This window comes from Paroedura picta, chromosome 10 (assembly GCF_049243985.1).
Source record: "Paroedura picta isolate Pp20150507F chromosome 10, Ppicta_v3.0, whole genome shotgun sequence".
Lineage (NCBI taxonomy): Eukaryota > Metazoa > Chordata > Lepidosauria > Squamata > Gekkonidae > Paroedura > Paroedura picta.
Window position 1 is genome coordinate 2,170,837 of NC_135378.1, and position 17,342 is coordinate 2,188,178.

The following is a 17,342-nucleotide window of genomic DNA, read 5'->3' on the forward strand; positions in this document are numbered from 1 at the left end:
TAGGAAGATCTCAAATGATTTGTTTTGAATAATTTGTACCAGGGTGAACTTTTAGATTGCAGGATTAATGATCTATCAATCAAGGCATCTGAGATAAATGCCCAGTCTCTGAGTTGGTTATTATCTCCTGAAGAGTTTAACAGGTCATCTGGGATGGAATAACGTGACAAAATGTTGTTTAAAAGTCTGGAGCGAGAAGGATCTTTGGCCAACAAAAGCTTAAAAGATTGTTCACTAAGTGAATTTGAACGTGATGTTCCATGCTTCCATTTCTTCCATACTTTTACAATGGCCAGATGTATGCGAGCCCTAATTGAGGGCAGGCCAGTTTCTGCTCTCATAAGAGCTGCTGATGTCCCCTTTGGAAGGACTAAGATACACCTGAGAAAAAGATTTTGAATAGTTTCTAAGCTGGTAATAATATCTTCCTTCCAACCCCAAATTTCAGCAGCATACAAGAGGTGAGGGACGACCTGGCTAGTAAATAGTTTCAAGGCTGGGTCTATAAGATGTCCTCCCTTTGTGTAGTAGAATCTCAGAATAGACCCAACTAACCTCAGTGCAGAGGACTTGATGGTTTCTAGGTGTGCATTCCAATTCAGGGTCTCTTTAAATGTGACTCCCAGATATTTGAAAGAGCTACATTGTACGATAGGGTGCCCATGTATACTCCAGTGTGATTTTTTGGTCTTTTTCTAAATACAATTACTTTTGTCTTCTCATAATTAATGTTGAGTGAATCCTCCTTGCAGTATGTACCTAGTTCTTGCAACAGCCTTCTTAGTCCTATTTTAGTAAAAGAAATTAGGGCCATGTCATCAGCATACAATAGAATGGAGATTTTTTGTTGACCAAGAGATGGTGGAACAAAATGGGGACCGGAAAGCCTCTTAACTATGTTGTTTATATACAGATTGAATTGGAGGGGAGCCAATACACAACCCTGTTTGACTCCTTTATTTGTTGGAATTCTGTTAGTCAAAGATCCTGATGTTCCTACCCTGATTTGGGCATATGTATCTGTATGTAACTCACGTAATAAAGAGAGTAGCCATCTGTCAATGTTTGTTCCTACCGATTGTCTTGTATCCGCTGCTTAATTAATGATGCAGCTTGACCATGAGCTAATTTGGATAATAAGTGTATGGAGAAGCCCAGACTTTGGATTCCTCTGTGAACAGCCTTAGTCCAAGAAGACTGTAAGTTGTCATTCAGGGTCAAAGAAACTATATCCTGTGGGTTATGTATTAATTTCAGCCACATTCCTATTGCTGACAGGCAGATTTTGTCTTGGACCATTAACATTCCTGTTTCCAGACTCACCATGGAGTTGGTTACACAGCATGGAAGTTGGAGGAGTGCCCGAAGGAATTTAGACTGGACCCTTTCAAGCTTGATAGTATCTGATATCGAAGCACCCAAAAGTGCACCATAAGTGAGTTGGGCTAGAGATTTAGCAGAATATAGTTTCAGGGCTGCTGGTATAAAGAATCTGCCCTTTGTTTGATAGAATTTCAATATGTTATTTGCTGATCTTTGCCCTAGTTCTGATGTTTATGAATAATGGATGCTCTTTGCTCCAGAGGTTTGAATATATACACCTAAATATTTAAATTTGGTTACTTGTTCAATTTTGTGTCCGTTTAGCATCCATGTTCTAGATTTTGGACGTTTGCCAAATCCCATGGCCTTGGTCTTCTGGTAGTTAATTTCAAGGTGTTTTTTTCACAATGTTGGGCAAGTTTTTTGAACATTCGCCTAATCCCTATGGGGGTTCTTGAGAGAAGAACTACATCATCAACATAAAGCAGTATAGGGATTGGGCAACCAGCTAATATTGGGGGCTGCAAGTCTGAATCTTGAAACACTTGGATCAAATCATTTATATAGAAGTTGAAAAGTACAGGGGCTAAGACACAGCCTTGCTTGACCCCTTTGAAGGTATTAATTGGGTCAGTTAAATGTTTGCTACATCTTACTCTAAGAGCCGTGTTCTGGTATAAAAATCTAATGATAATCAGAAGCCTTTAATCAATTGAAGTGGACTCTAGCTTTTCTCAGAGACGAGCTCTAGAAACAGAGTTAAATGCTGCTTTGAAGTCTACAAAGACAGCATATAGTGAGGCAGGACTAGTAGATGTATATTTATAGATGCTGGATTCATAAATCATAGGTACTCTAGGTTAGGATATTCTAAATAAGGACATTTTAACTGCCTTAACAATCTCAAATTTTCTCTTCCACTGCCCACTTTATGATAAAGTCTGCTCCGAACTTATTCGCCCACTGATAGACTTGATGCCACATCAAACCAATGCAGAGAGGATTAGAGAAGCCTCAGATCTCTCTGTAGACTGTGAAATTCTGTGTGTTTGTGATTCAAACTCACCAGAAGGACAAGAAATATATGTTGAAAGATCTAAAATACTTAAAACTTTAAATATATTTCTCCCTGTTAATTTTTCATAATAACTTTTAGCTTTATTTTAATACATCCATAAATTGTTACAAATGCTTGAGTATCACAAGTATTTTGTTTTATCCTTTATGATTTTGTATTCTGGTCTAAGACTGTATAACTAAATAAAGAACTTTCCTTTTGCACCATTGTGTCATTTCACTTCCATGACATTTCATCATCAAAACGAACCATCATTCAAAAATAAATGTCTTAGCCAGAGCAGTCTGCATCTGGGTCTCCCTTAGTTGGAATCCCTCACAATATTTAGACTTTAGACAAGGCCCAATTGCCTCTTCAGCTCTGGCTCCTCCTCTGAGTGGGAAGGCTTAATGTCCTCTGTATTTTAATTTATCTCTTATTTGGAATAATTGATTTGAATAAGTAGATTGTACTATAATTTTAAAAAGGTATTGGTTTCTTAACCTCACTACATAAGCTAACTTTCATTCTCAACAATCCTTCAGAAAGGCAAACTGTCTTCTGTATTTTAATTTATCTCTTAATTTGAATAATTGATTTTTAAGAAATATATTTTTATTTTTGTTTTCTTAATGATTATACAAATTGAAATGCTTATTTAAACTACATTTAAGTAAAATATATAGAATATCTCTTGAAGTCTTCGATTCATTTTCATTCATGTACCCTCTCCATTTTGTTCTCTTGACATGCTTGGTCATAGCATAGAAGAAATACTTCTAAGTCTGTTACTGGGTAGCTTTTGATTTCCTTTTCACTTGTATATCTTCTTTCCATTTTTGATTCCATACTTGCCACTGGTAGTGCCCCCTGTGATCTAGAAAAGAGAAAGAGAGAGAGAGAGAGAAAACACCAGATTTGGTTTGTTCATACTTACCTGGGCATCTACAGTGCCACTCCACGAGATTATTATGTCCATCTCTGTATATGGGAAGGATAGGAGAACCATGTTTAATCAATTAATTACCGCACCCACCTTTGAGCTGGTAATAAATTTTACTTCCTCTCTCTTTTTGTTTAATTTGTTATTCTATTTTGTTTTTTAATACAAGAACACAAAAATAGTAGATTAAGAAGACCAAAAGAAGATAGATAACATAAAGAATATCTAATTATAACAATAACATGCCTTCTTGTCATTTGTTGTTTATTCTGCTACTGCTCCTGAATATGATTATTTTCCTTTGCGAGCTAGCAAACATTCCCATCATTGCCAAAAACTTCCCTATGGAGTAGGCTTGTCAGTTTAGCCATTGAAACAAGGTCTTCTAATTTGTTCATCCAGGCTTCTATTTCAGGCATCAACATCTTTGTGCTACTGTTAGCCGTGCTACTGGTGTTGCATAGAAGAATGATTCTCTTAGCTGTTTTGGCATAGGGGCATGAAACTCAATAACATGAACTTAGTGTAGATTGTAATGTAACTATTTATTTATTTACTTACTTACTTACTTACTTACTTACTTTCTTAGATTTTTATACCAGCCTTTCCATATGTCCCAGGTGGTTTACATGGAATGTTGTGGGAAACAATATTTATTAAATAAATGTCACAACATAATGTATCAGTAACAGTTCTAAGAATAAATGCAAGTTTAATATATTACTGTAATTAATTCATTGAACAATTTCTGTAGAACAACCCCTAGGGAGGTCAGAATCCTTCAGATTATGGAGGATGATATAGGCTAGATATCAGGAAAAAGAATTTCAACAACTCTTTGAGTGCGGTTCTCTAATCAATTCCCTATCCATCTAACTATCTGAAAATCCATTTTGCAGTCCTTCAATTTATCCATCAGAACATCATGCGGAACCTTAAAAAAAGCTTTACTAAAATCCAAGTAATCGACATCAACCGAATTTCCACGATCCAGCAAACCTGTTACTTGGTCAAAAAAGGAAACCAGGTTGGTCTGAGAGGACCTGTTGGAAACAAATCCATGCTGACTTCCTTGGATTACCAAATTGTCCTCCAGATGTTTGCAGATCACTTCCTTTAATATCTGCTCCATTATCTTCCCCACAACAGAGGTCAGATTCACTGGTCTGTAGTTTCCCAGGTCATCCTTCCTCCCTTTTTTGAATAACATTTGCTCTCTTCCAGTCTTCCAGGACATCTCCAGTCCTTAAAGAGGTTCTGAAGATGATGGACAAGGATTGTGCAAGTTCTCCAGAAATTTCTTTGAGCATTCTCAGGTGCATTTCATCCTGCCCAAGGGATTTGAATTCATCCAGTGCAGCTAAATGCCCCTCGACAACCTCTCTGTCCATGTCAACCTGCCACCCAGACACTATCATTTGGCTACTGCCATCTGTAGATGTGCCTAAACCCTTTGACCTGTGGGAAAAAACAGATGTAAAATAGGCGCTAAGCCTTTCTTCTTTCTGTAAAATAGACGCTAAGCCTTTCTGCTTTCAGCTTGCCCGTGGAAATGTATGGATCCAATCGAATTCTGAATGCTCTGCGGGACCCAATGTCTCCCAGAACTTCTCTAGATGGATTGGTCAGTATGTTGGCCACCATCAATGAGATAGTTCCCAGACATTTTCTCCATCCCCGTCTCTAGCTAGCCCCCTGAGCTCCATTGGAAGAACGAATTGAGATGATTAGAGCAAGTTTGGAGGAAGTCTCATTATGAAGAATTGAGAACATCTTATAGAATGCAGATGACAGCCTATGAGATGGTGGTGAAGTCAGTGAAATGCAACTTTTAGTTGCATCATGTCTGTGCACTCACGCCCAGCTCAATTATTCACTGCCATCGATGAAGAGCGCCAAAACAACAGCTAACTGGATATTAGCTGTGAGATATTTGCGAGCCATTTTGCACATAAAATCTTGACTCTCTGCCACAACTTCCCTCCAACCTTAGACAAAGAAAATAAACTAGAGGCCCCTTGGCTATCTTTAGTGAGAACACTGAGTTACTTCAGATGACTCTTACTAACTGAAGTGGACAGGTTGCTAAAAGCAATGATACCAAATACACTAGATCCGTGCCCATCATGGCTCCTAAAAACAATGAACATAAGAATAGCTCCCCCCCCTCCCCGCCATGGAAAATGATCAACCTTTCCCTCTCAATAGGAGAATTCCAGGAAAGATTAAAAGAGACAGTGATATGCCTACTGCTCAAAAACACATCTCTGGATCCACAGACAACTACTGCCCCATCTCAGTGTTTCTGGGGAAGCTAGTTGAAAGGGCTGCTGTGGACCAGATATCAATGTTCCTGGAGGAACCTCTGCCCTTGACCAATTTCAGTTGGGTTTCTGACCTGGCCATAGGGTAGAGGTAGTGCTACTCATCCTGACCTCTGCTGCCAGCTAGACTGAGGCAGGCCAGCAATTATTGTACATTTGACCTCAACAAGGGCCAAAGCCTTCTGTCCTGGCCCCCACCTGGTGGAATGAGCTCCCTGAAGAGGTCAGGACCCTGGTTGAACTCCCAGAATTCCTCAGGGGCTGCAAAATGCATTTGACTGAGGTTAAAAACATCTGACATTCCCCCACAAGCCATACCCCTCAAAGGTTTTTTGTAGACAAATACATCCGGTCTCCCACAGCCCGTGCAGGGGCTGCACTCCTTTTCTTGTCCGCCTGTTTTTTATAGTCCCTTTTGCCTTTTCCAGGGTTTCCACAATCTGGGGCCAAGCTGCTGCAATGTTGGCCGCCCATTTTTTTAACTCTTTTGTGCACTCTGCAGATGGCACCTAGGTGGGCACAGCCGCCAGGTCTGTGCCATAGACTACCTTGAAGGGAGAGACCCCAGTAGACGAATGCACTCCATTACAGTATGCAAATTCCACTAGGGGGAGCAAAGCGACCCAATCAGACTGCTGATAATTAATAAAACAACACAGATATTGCTCCAAGATTTGATTCACCCTTTCAGTCTGACCATTAGTCTCTGGGTGATACCCTGGCGTCAGAGCTTGCTCTATCCCCAAGAGGTTCAAAAGTTCCCACCAGAACTTGGCAACATACTGAGTTCCGTAGTCTGACAAAGTTCGTTCATGTAAACCATGTAGCTTATATATGTTCTCCATGAACGAAGAGGGTAGTTTGGGGGCAGAGGGCAGTCCAGCACATGGAATTAAGTGAGCCTGTTTTGAAAAAGCATCCACCACTACCCAAATCACTGTTTTCACGTGACTGGGGGGTAAATCAGTTATAAAGTCCATGGAGATTTCCTTCCAGGAGGCTGAAGGTGTAGGTAAGGGTTGCAACAATCCTTTCTTCTTACCCCCCCCCCCACCGGCTTTGATGTCAAACAAATCGGGCAGCTTGCACATATTTTCCCACATCCTTACATAAATTGGGCCACCAATAATGCCTGCGTACCAAAAAATTCAGTTTGCCTGGAAAATGCTTGAGAGTGAAGTTGAAATGAGAGAAAAACTCAGCCCAATGCATTTGTTTTGCAGAAAGCATTCTGGGCTGTTTCAAAGTGTGCAGATTCTTATGGTCAATCCACAGCTTGAACAGGATTGCTGACCCTTCCAACCAATGCCGCCACGTAAGGTAAAGGTAAAGGTATCCCCTGTGCAAGCACCGAGTCATGTCTGACCCTTGGGGTGACGCCCTCCAGTGTTTTCATGGCAGACTCAATACGGGGTGGTTTGCCAGTGCCTTCCCCAGTCATGACCATTTACCCCCAGCAAGCTGGGTACTCATTTTACCGACCTCGGAAGGATGGAAGGCTGAGTCAACCTTGAGCCGGCTGCTGGAATTGAACTCCCAGCCTCATGGGCAAAGCTGTCAGACAGCTGCCTTACCACTCTGCGCCACAAGAGGCTCATTGCCACAAGAGGCTCATAACCAACCGCCACGTAACCAACTCCAATTTCATGGCCACTGCCTTTTTTTCCCAAATTGCCCAGTTCTTCTCCAGCCCTGAAAAATTTTTGAAATATAAGCAAGCAGGTGCAGGTGGCCATCGCTCTCCATCTGTAAGATCATGGCCCCCATAGCTACGTCCGAAGAATCCACTTGTGTGGTAAATTTATTTTTCGGTGAGGGCGCAAACGCGCATGCGCAACAGTTCTGTGAACTGTTCTTCCCCAACCCCCCAACTTCTTCCCCAACCCCCCCCCAACTTCCCCAACCCCCCAGTTCTGTGAACAGTTCTTCCCCAACCCCCTAGGGCTTGCACGAAAGATGGGTTTATTAACACTGTGCTGGTTGGTGTCTGCTACCGACCGCCTGACCAATGAGAGGATGTGGATGCTGCACTTTGTGAGCAGCTTGAGAAAATATCCAAGCAGCAGGTTCTTGTAATCATGGCCGACTTTAATTTCCCAGATGTGTGCTGGGAAACAAACTCTGCAAACTGTCCTCAGTCATGCAACTTTCTGACCTGCCTGGCTGACAATTTCATTTATCAAATGGTAGATGAACCCACAAGAGGTTCAGCCCAGCCATACTAGACTTAATACTGACCAACAGGCAAGAGTTGGTGGATGAGGTGGTGGGGACCCTAGGGGTAAGTGACCATGTCCTCATGGAATTCCTTTTGAGATGTGGGGGCAAGGAAGCTTGTAGCCAAACGTGGATGTTGGATTTTCATGGGGCAAACTTTAATAAACTCAGTGTCATATCATGGACGAAAATGCTGGAAGGGAAGGGAGCATGTGAAGGGTGGGCGCTACTCAAACAAGAGCTATTGCATGCTCAATCAGTGGCTATCTCAGAAAGACGAAAACACTGCAGGAGCTCTAAGAAGCCTATTTGGATGAACAGAGAACTTCAAAAGGAACTAAGAAAGAAAAGTGAAATGTTCAGGAAATGGAGGGAAGGACAGAGCTCTAAAGAAGAGTACCTACAGGTTACTAGGCACTGCAGATCAATCATCAGAAAGACCAAAGCTGAGAGTGAGCTAAGATTGGCCAGGGAAGCCCATTGTAACAAAAAAAAAGATTTTTCAGTTATGTGAGAAGAAAATGTAAAGTAAAGGAAAACCTAAAAATAGGCCCACTGTTGGGTGCAGATGGACAAACTAACAGAGGATGCAAAGAAAGCAGGTTGACATGGATAGAGAGGTTGTCGAAAGGCATTTTGCTGCACTGGATGAGTTCAAATTCCCTGGGCCGGATGAAATGCACCCAAGAGTGCTCAAAGAACTTTCCAGAGAACTTGCAGAACCCTTGTCATCAGCTTTGGGACCTCTTTAAGGACTGGAGATGTCCCGGAGGACTGGAAGAGAGCAAACGTTATTCCGATATTCAAAAAAGGGAGGAAGGATGACCCGGGAAACTACAGACCAGTGAGCCTGACCTCTGTTCTGGGGAAGATAATGAAGCAGATATTAAAGGGAGCGATCTGCAAACATCTGGAGGACAAATTGGTGATCCAAGGAAGTCAGCATGGATTTGTCTCCAACAGGTCCTGCCAGACCAACCTGGTTTCCTTTTTTGACCAAGTAACAGGTTTGCTGGATCGTGGAAATTCGGTTGATGTCGTTTACTTGGATTTTAGTAAAGCTTTTGATAAGGTTCCCCATGATGTTCTGTTGGATAAATTGAAGGACTGCAATCTGGATTTTCAGATAGTTAGGTGGATAGGGAATTGGTTAGGGAACCGCACTCAAAGAGTTGTTGTCAATGGTGTTTCATCAGACTGGAGGGAGGTGAGTAGCGGGGTACCTCAGGGCTCGGTGCTCGGCCCGGTACTTTTTAACATATTTATTAATTATCTAGATGAGGGGGTAGAGAGACTACTCATCAAGTTTGCAGATGACACAAAATTGGGAGGACTGGCAAATACTCCGGAAGATAGAGACAGAGTTCAACGAGATCTGAACACAATGGAAAAATGGGCAAATGAGAACAAGATGCAATTTAATAAAGATAAGTGTAAAGTTCTGCATCTGGGTCAGAAAAATGAAAAGCATGCCTACTGGATGGGGGATACGCTTCTAGGTAACACTGTGTGTGAACGAGACCTTGGGGTACTTGTGGATTGTAAACTAAACATGAGCAGGCAGTGTTATGCAGCAGTAAAAAAGGCAAATGCCATTTTGGGCTGTATCAACAGGGGCATCACATCAAAATCACAAGATGTCATAGTCCCATTGTATACGGCACTGGTCAGACCACACCTGGAGTACTGTGTGCAGTTCTGGAGGCCTCACTTCAAGAAGGACGTAGATAAAATTGAAAGGGTACAGAGGAGAGCGACAAAGATTATCTGGGGCCAAGGGACCAAACCCTATGACGATCGGTTGAGGGACTTGGGAATGTTCAGCCTGGAGAAAAGGAGGTTGAGAGGGCACATGATAGCCCTCTTCAAGTATTTGAAAGGTTGTCATTTGGAGGAGGGCAGGATGCTGCAGTGTTCCCATTGGCTGCAGAGGAAATGCAGTAATGGGTTTAAACTACAAGTGGGCAGTAATGGGTTTAAACTGCAAATACAACAATATAGGCTAGATATCAGGAAAAAGGTTTTCACAGTCTGAGTAGTTCAGCAGTGGAATAGGCTGCCTAAGGAGGTGGTGAGCTCCCCCTCACTGGCAGTCTTCAAGCAAAGGTTGGATACACACTTTTCTTGGATGCTTTAGGATGCTTAGGGCTGATACTTCGTTGAACAGGGGGTTGGACTAGATGGCCTGTATGGACCCTTCCAACTTTATGATTCTATGAAATCTGCTTGGTGCCCAACTGAGGGGGAAGTGGCAACCTTAGCTGGATCTTCAGAGCTTAGTGGTCCGACCATGGCATAGCAGTAGCTGTGACCAGATCCACATCTAACCCTGTGCTGAAAATGAGGTCCAGGGTATAGCCTGCCTGGTGGGTAGGACAAACAACAAATTGCAACAGCCCTAGTGTCACCATGGTTGACACCAGATCCAGCCCATTGCTAGAGGACAGTAGTTCCACATGGGCGTTAAAGTTTCCCAGAATTAATAGTGCAGGAAATTGTAACATCCAGGTGGCAACTGCCTCCAGCAGGGCTGGCAGGGTGTCTGGAAGTACATTGGGTGCGCGGTACACCAACCACATGGCCATTCTCCCAGTTTTGCCCCACCCTGTTGGTGTTATGTTTGTGATTGTGCCTGATATTTGTGGGCCATCCATGTCTGTTGATTTGCTGACTTTTCTTTGGCTAGCTGGCTTCCTTGCTTAAGTTTCTTTGGATCTGGTTGTTGCTTGGTGGTTATTTTTGCTAGGGTTCCCTCAGACCCTGGTTCTGTCTTTAGTGGGGGGATTGTTTTCTGTTGTGTATGGCGATATTGTGTGCCTCCTCAAAGCATCTCAGGGCTTCCCATTCTGATTGTTGGGTGCATGTAGGGTGTGGTTTGCCATGTGGTGTTTGGTTCTGGAGGGATGGCCCTGATTGCCAGTTGTGGCTTTTCAGGGTTGCCCATTCCAGGGGTGTGGTGTGTGAGAGTTGGGTCACGTTTTGTGTTCGGAAAGGGATCTCATTTGGGTATCCATGTGGGACTGAATTTATTGGGTGGGAGTTGATTGAGGGTAGGAGCAAACAGTTTAGGTTCCATTGGAGTGGAGGTGGGGGATAGATGGTTGAGTTGAATCAAATCAGTACGGTGGGAGTGGTCAATGGGGTCAGATCAGGTTGGCTAAGGGAGCAATCAATTAGGATTTGGTTGGGAAGGTGGTTAAATTAGTTAGGGGTCAGAACAGGCTGGGTAAAGAAGCAAGCAATTTGGAATTCTCAGAATCATAGAATCACAGAATCATAGAGTTGGAAGGGGCCATACAGGCCATCTAGTCCAACCCCCTGCTCAACGCAGGATCAGCCCAAAGCATTCTAAAGCAATTGATTGGGTAGGTGGTTAGTTTTATTAGTGGTGTCATTAGATAGGTGGTTAATTAATTAGGGGTAAGATCAAGATGGATCAATTTGGAACCAGCAGGTGGGTAAATGGAATCGGGTGTCATTGTAGGTTAAGTGCTCAGAGGGTTTGGTGTGATTCTGAAGACTGCCTATTCCTCCCCCACCCTTCCCACCCCTTTTTCTCCTTTTCCCTGTGAATACCATGATTTGTGTTTGGAGAGTGCTTATCCCCTCCCCCTCCCCCCTCCCTTTTTTCTCCTCCCTTTCCCCTGCCCCTTTCCTCTGTGCACACAATGTTTCTTGCCTGATTTTCCTCCCACTTAAATTATTTTTCCTGCCTAAAATTATTTTTCCTGCCTAACTTTGAGTAGCCCATCTGTCATATATTAACCCCCCATTCTTTTTCATGCTTTTTCTCTATCCCCCCCTTCCCTCGGCAATATAGAAGTTATTATGGTGGAAATCCCCAGTCCCCCAATGTCTTGGTACTTCTTCTTCTTCTTTTGTCTTTTTTAGGGTCTGTGTGGGCACTTCTTTTTTTCTTTTTTGGTGGCTCCCCCTCCTCAGCCAGTCATGTCGTGTCCCATGGACTAAGAGCCCGGCCCAGCACAACAGGGACTGCCAAGGTGGTCTTATTGGGGTTGCAGAGGAGGAGGGGAGGCTGCAGCAAAGGCGACAGTGGCAGCAGTGGCTGGAGTGATGGCGGCGGCTGCAGCCCTGTGCCGTTCAAGGTCCCCCAGGTCGCAGTGGGGAGGTCACAGCAGAAGCAGGCAATGGTTGCGGCAGCCCCAGGTTGTGGTGGGGAGGTTGCGGCAGCCAAAGCCAAGGCCATGGCGATAGTGGAGCCCATGGTAGTCAGTCTGCATGGCTCTCCAAGCCGAGGTGGTGTCGAGTGGTGGCAGTGAGCATGGCAGCGGCAAAGGCCCTGATGGTGGTGGTGGTAGGCTGCAGTGGAGGCTCCGGTGGTTGGGGCATTCTCCGCTCACTGCTCCAGAGCTGCGCTCCCAGCATGTTCTCCGCAGTCTTGGCTGTGGGGCTCGGAGTCACGAGCAGTCCTGGCTCCTTGCCTATAATGGTGGGGAAATGTGGCTCTGTTGTGGATTGCCACAGTGGGCAGATGGTGGGCAGCCCCTGCACAGTCCCTTACAGCAATCCTGGGGAGTCCCAATGGTATCTAGCGGCCATTGGTAGGTTTAACTTCTGTCCTACCTTTCTTGGTTTTATCTTGGTTGAATTTCTTTCTGTTTCAGGTTTTCTTGTTTTTTCTATTTTTTTTCTTGTTTTCTGTTTGTAGTACAATGCTGTAGCTGTAGATTTGAGTTCTTGATGTGTTGCATTCCTTTCGGCGGTTTTGCTGTAGTTTAATTTGGGTCACCAAATTAATTGTTTTTTGTTGTTGTTCTTGGTCTGGCCAAAGATGGACAGGTCATAGCTGAGAGCTCTGACAAAAGGTGATCCACTGGAGAAGGAAATGGCAAACCACTCCAGTATCTTTGCCATGAAAACCCAATGGACAAGTTCAAAGGGCAAAACGATATGACTCCCTCAGGTCGGAAGGTGTCCAATATGCTACTGGGGATGAGCAGACGGCCAGTATGAGTAGCGCCAGAATGAATTAAGCGACTGGGCCAAAGCCGAAAGGACACTCAGTTGTGGAAGTAACTGGTGGCGAAAAGACAGTCCAATGCTGTAAAGATTTTTATTCCATAGGAACCTGGAACGTCAGATCCATGAATCAAGGCAACCTGGATGTGGTTAAACAAGAGATGACAAGACTGAACATCGACATTTTAGGAATCAGTAAACTAAAATGGGCAGGAATGGGTGAATTTAATTCAGATGACTATCAGATATACTACTGTGGACAAGAATCTCGCAGAAGAAATGGTGTAGCCTTCATAATCAATAAGAGGATAAGCAGTCTTGGGATACAATCCCCAAAATGACAGAATGATCTCAGTTCGAATCCAAGGCAAACCATTCAAAATCACAGTAATCCAGGTCTATGCCCCAACCACTGCTGCTGAAGAGGATAAAGTTGATCAGTTCTATGAAGCCCTACAACACCTTCTAGAAGCAACGCCAAAAAATGATGTGCTTATCATCATGGGGGATTAGAATGCTAAAGTAGGAAACCAAAAGATAACCGGGATAACAGGTAAGTTTGGCCTTGGAGTACGAAATGAAGCAGGCCACAGGCTGGTAGAATTTTGTCAAGAGAATACAATGGTCATAGCAAAAACTTTTCCAACAACCCAAGAGATGACTCTACACATGAACATCACCAGATGGTCAACACAGAAATCAGATTGACTATGTGCTCTGCAGCCAAAGATGGAGAAGTTCTATACAGTCAATAAAAACAAGACCAGGAGCTGATTGTGGTTCAGATCATCAGCTTCTTGTTGCAAAATGTAGGCTTAAATTGAAGAAAGTAGGGAAAAACACTAGGCCACTCAGGTATGAACTAAATCATATCCCCGACGAATATACAGTAGAGGTGACAAATAGATTTAAGGAATTAGATCTGATAGACAGAGTGCCTGAAGAACTATGGACGGAGATTCGCAACATTGTGCAAGAGGTAGCAACTAAAACCATCCCAAAGAAAAAGAAATGCAAGAAATCAAAATGGCTGTCTGAGGAAGCTTTACAAATAGCTAAGGAGAGAAGTGAAGTGAAAGGCAAGGGAGAAAGAGAAAGATACACCCAATTGAATGCAGAATTCCAGAGAAAAGCTAGAAGAGATAAGAATGCCTTCTTAAATGAACAGTGCAAACAAATAGAAGAAAACAATAGAATGGGGAGAACCAGAGATCTTTTCAAGAAAATTGGAGATATGAAGAGAACGTTTCATGCAAAGATGGGAATGATAAGGGACCAAAATGGTAGGGACCTCACAGAAGCAGAAGAGATTTTAAAAAGGTGGCAAACTTATACAGAAGAACTATACAAGAGCGAGCTTAACATCCCTGATGACCACAATGGGGTAGTTACTGACCTGGAGCCAGACATCCTGGAATGTGAAGTCAAATGGGCCTTAGGAAGTCTGAGCAACAATAATGCTAGCGGTGGTAACAGCATTCCAGTTGAACTATTCAAAATCTTAAAAGACGATGCAGTAAAAGTGCTACACTCAATATGCCAGTAAATTTGGAAAACTCAACAATGGCCACAGGATTGGAAAAGGTCAGTGTACATTCCAATCGCAAAGAAGGGAAATGCCAAAAAATGTTCAAACTACCGCACCATTGCACTCATTTCTCATGCTAGCAAAGTTATGCTCAAAATCCTACAAGCTAGGCTCCAGCAATATGTGGACCGAGAACTTCCAGAAGTACAGGCAGGATTTCGAAGAGGCAGAGGTACTAGAGATCAAATTGCCAACATACACTGGATCATGGAGAAAGCTAGGGAGTTCCAGAAGAACATCTACTTCTGCTTCATTGACTATGCTAAAGCCTTTGATTGTGTGGAGCACAACAAATTGTGGCAAGTTCTTAAAGAGATGGGAATACCAGAGCATCTTATTTGTCTCTTGAGAAATGTATATGCAGGTCAAGAAGCAACAGTGAGAACTGAACATGGAATCACTGATTGGTTCAAAATTGAGAAAGGAGTTCGTCAAGGCTGTATACTGTTGCCTTGCCTATTTAACTTGTATGTGGAGCACATAATGAGAAAGGCAGGGTTAGACGAGTCACAAATTCGGATCAAGATTGCAGGGAGAAATATCAACAACCTCAGATATGCAGATGATACCACTCTAATGGCAGAAAGTGTAGAGGAATTAAAGAGCCTGTTGATGTGGGTGGAGGAGAGTGCAAAAGTTGGCTTGAAACTCAACATCAAGAAAACAAAGATCATGGCATTCGGCCCTCTGAATTCCTGGCAAACAGATGGGGAAGAAATGGAGATAGTGACAGATTTTATTTTCCTGGGCTCCAAGATCACTGCAGATGGGGACTGCAGCAAAGAAATTAAAAGACACTTGCTCCTGGGGAGGAAAGCTATGGCAAATCTAGACAGCATCCTAAAAAGTAGAGATATCACCCTGCCAACAAAAGTGCGTTTAGTCAAGGCTATGGTATTCCCAGTTGCAATGTATGGCTGTGAAAACTGGACATAAGGAAGGCCGAGCATCAAAGAATTGAGGCTTTTGAACTCTGGTGCTGGAGAAGAGTCTTGCGAATCCCTTGGACTGCAAGGCAAACAAACCGGTCAGTCCTAGAGGAGATCAGCCCTGACTGCTCCTTAGAAGGCCAGATCCTGAAGATGAAACTCAAATACTTTGGCCACCTCATTAGAAGGAAGGACTCCCTGGAGAAGAGCCTAATGCTGGGAGCGATTTAGATCAAAAGAAGAAGGGGACGACAGAGAATAAGGTGGCTGGATGGAGTCCCTGAAGCAGTCCGTGCAAACTTAAATGGACTCTGGGAAATGGTAGAGGACAGGAAGGCCTGGAGGATCATTGTCCATGGGGTCGCGATGGGTCGGACACGACTTCGCACCTAACAACAACGACAATGTATGTATGTATGTATTCTGAACAGAAAGAGCCAAATGTAAAGTGTGCTCCTGTAAAGTGGATGATGCCCCTGGATATAGAGGGCAAAAGGGCAGGATTTACTCATTATTTTCTTAATTTAGATATTTACATTTTTATTGTGGCCAAATGTTTCCCATGCAATTCGATCTCAAGTGAATACAAAGAAATCCAAATGGCTGGTTCTCCCTACTTATCTTTTCATTATGCTTTTCATTAATTTATTCTCTCACTCTACCTGTAAGTCTGAACAGATTACTTTCATTCCATGACATTGTATCTGAGGAGGTGTGCATGCACACGAAAGCTCACACCTTGACTAAAACTTTGTTGGTCTTCAGGGCGCCTAACTGGACTCTAAATTTGTTCTACTACTTCAGACCAACATGGCTACCCACTTGAATCTGTGCTTCTGAGTTTTTGTTCTTCCTTACACGCCTTGCTCCAGGTGTTACTTCCCTCTGCACCAAGCAAAATTTTAGCTACACACATCAAGCCTGTATGGAAGAGACAGTGGATTTCCCCTTAGGCATGTTGGCAGTCTACATCTCAGCATGCTGAAGGGTCAGCAATCTTGATAACAGAAACAGGATAATAGAACCTAAAACTAAAACAGATTCCAACTCAGAGAGCATTATTACTCTACTATAAACTTAAACCAGTTTAGCAGTAATTATTTTCCTTCTACTTAACTGTGCCTGTGTTTTTAGATCTATTCTCTGGTTTAGAATGACTCAACCCCAAAATCTTCCTCTCTCCACCCACCCTCCTCCTCCTGTCCTCCAGATTGAATGTTCCAGGATATCTGAATACTCAGAAAAAATCATCAAGGCCAACCGTTTGGATCACAGTAAGACATTTCTAACAAATTTAGTTGTGTCTGCAGTTTGGTTTCTGTGTATGTTATTTGATAATGGTGTTTGCCTATTCAGTTGATGTGTTTATTGCAATATAAACAACAACAACAACAACAACAACAAAACAACCATATTGTAAGAAGAGTCACAAATCCTTCCGTAACTAGAAGAGAATGTAACAAGAGTTTTGCTCAATCAGACGCGGGAGCTGGTCTGAAGATGGCTAGCAGAGCTTTCTGAGAAGCAAACTAGCCTAGCACAAAGGAGCAGACGTCCCCCTAGCCCGGTCCTAAGGCTCAGAGGTCTAGTGGATGCCCACGTAGAATTTTCATGGGGGTTTCCCATGAGAGTCTGGTTAATAGGAAGTGTGCAAAGACAAATCTGATTTGAGGTTTGATTGACATTTGAACAGTCGTGTGGGAATAGAGGGGAATAGAGGGGGTTCTTATTAAAATTGTAGATGACACTAAATTGGGAGGGTAGTATCCAGATTACGTGAGGAGATTTACTGCTTTACTCTGCTCTGGTAAGACCTTACTTGGGAGTACTGTGTTCAGTTTTGGGCACCACACGTGAAGAAAGATCTAGAGAGCATGTCCAGAGGAGGGCTACAAAGATGGTGAGGGGTTTGGGGACCAAGTCGTATGAGGAAAGATGGAGGGAGCTTGGTCTGTTTAGCCTGGAGAGAAGATGACTGAGA

At 43.2% G+C, this 17,342-nt stretch overlaps 1 protein-coding gene across 10 annotated transcripts in view; it reads left to right on the plus strand.

Moving 5' to 3' along the window:
- Window positions 1-17,342, plus strand: part of PRMT8 (protein arginine methyltransferase 8) — a 126,408-nt gene that overhangs the window by 35,510 nt on the left and 73,556 nt on the right. For all 10 annotated transcript variants that reach the window (XR_013225097.1, XM_077301805.1, XM_077301807.1 and 7 more), the window contains one exon: window positions 16,572-16,635. Coding sequence is in view for 9 of the 10 variants with exons in the window: in XM_077301805.1 (XP_077157920.1) it covers window positions 16,572-16,635 (64 nt within the window). In the remaining variant the exon portion in view is untranslated. The remainder of the gene's footprint in view (window positions 1-16,571; window positions 16,636-17,342) is intronic.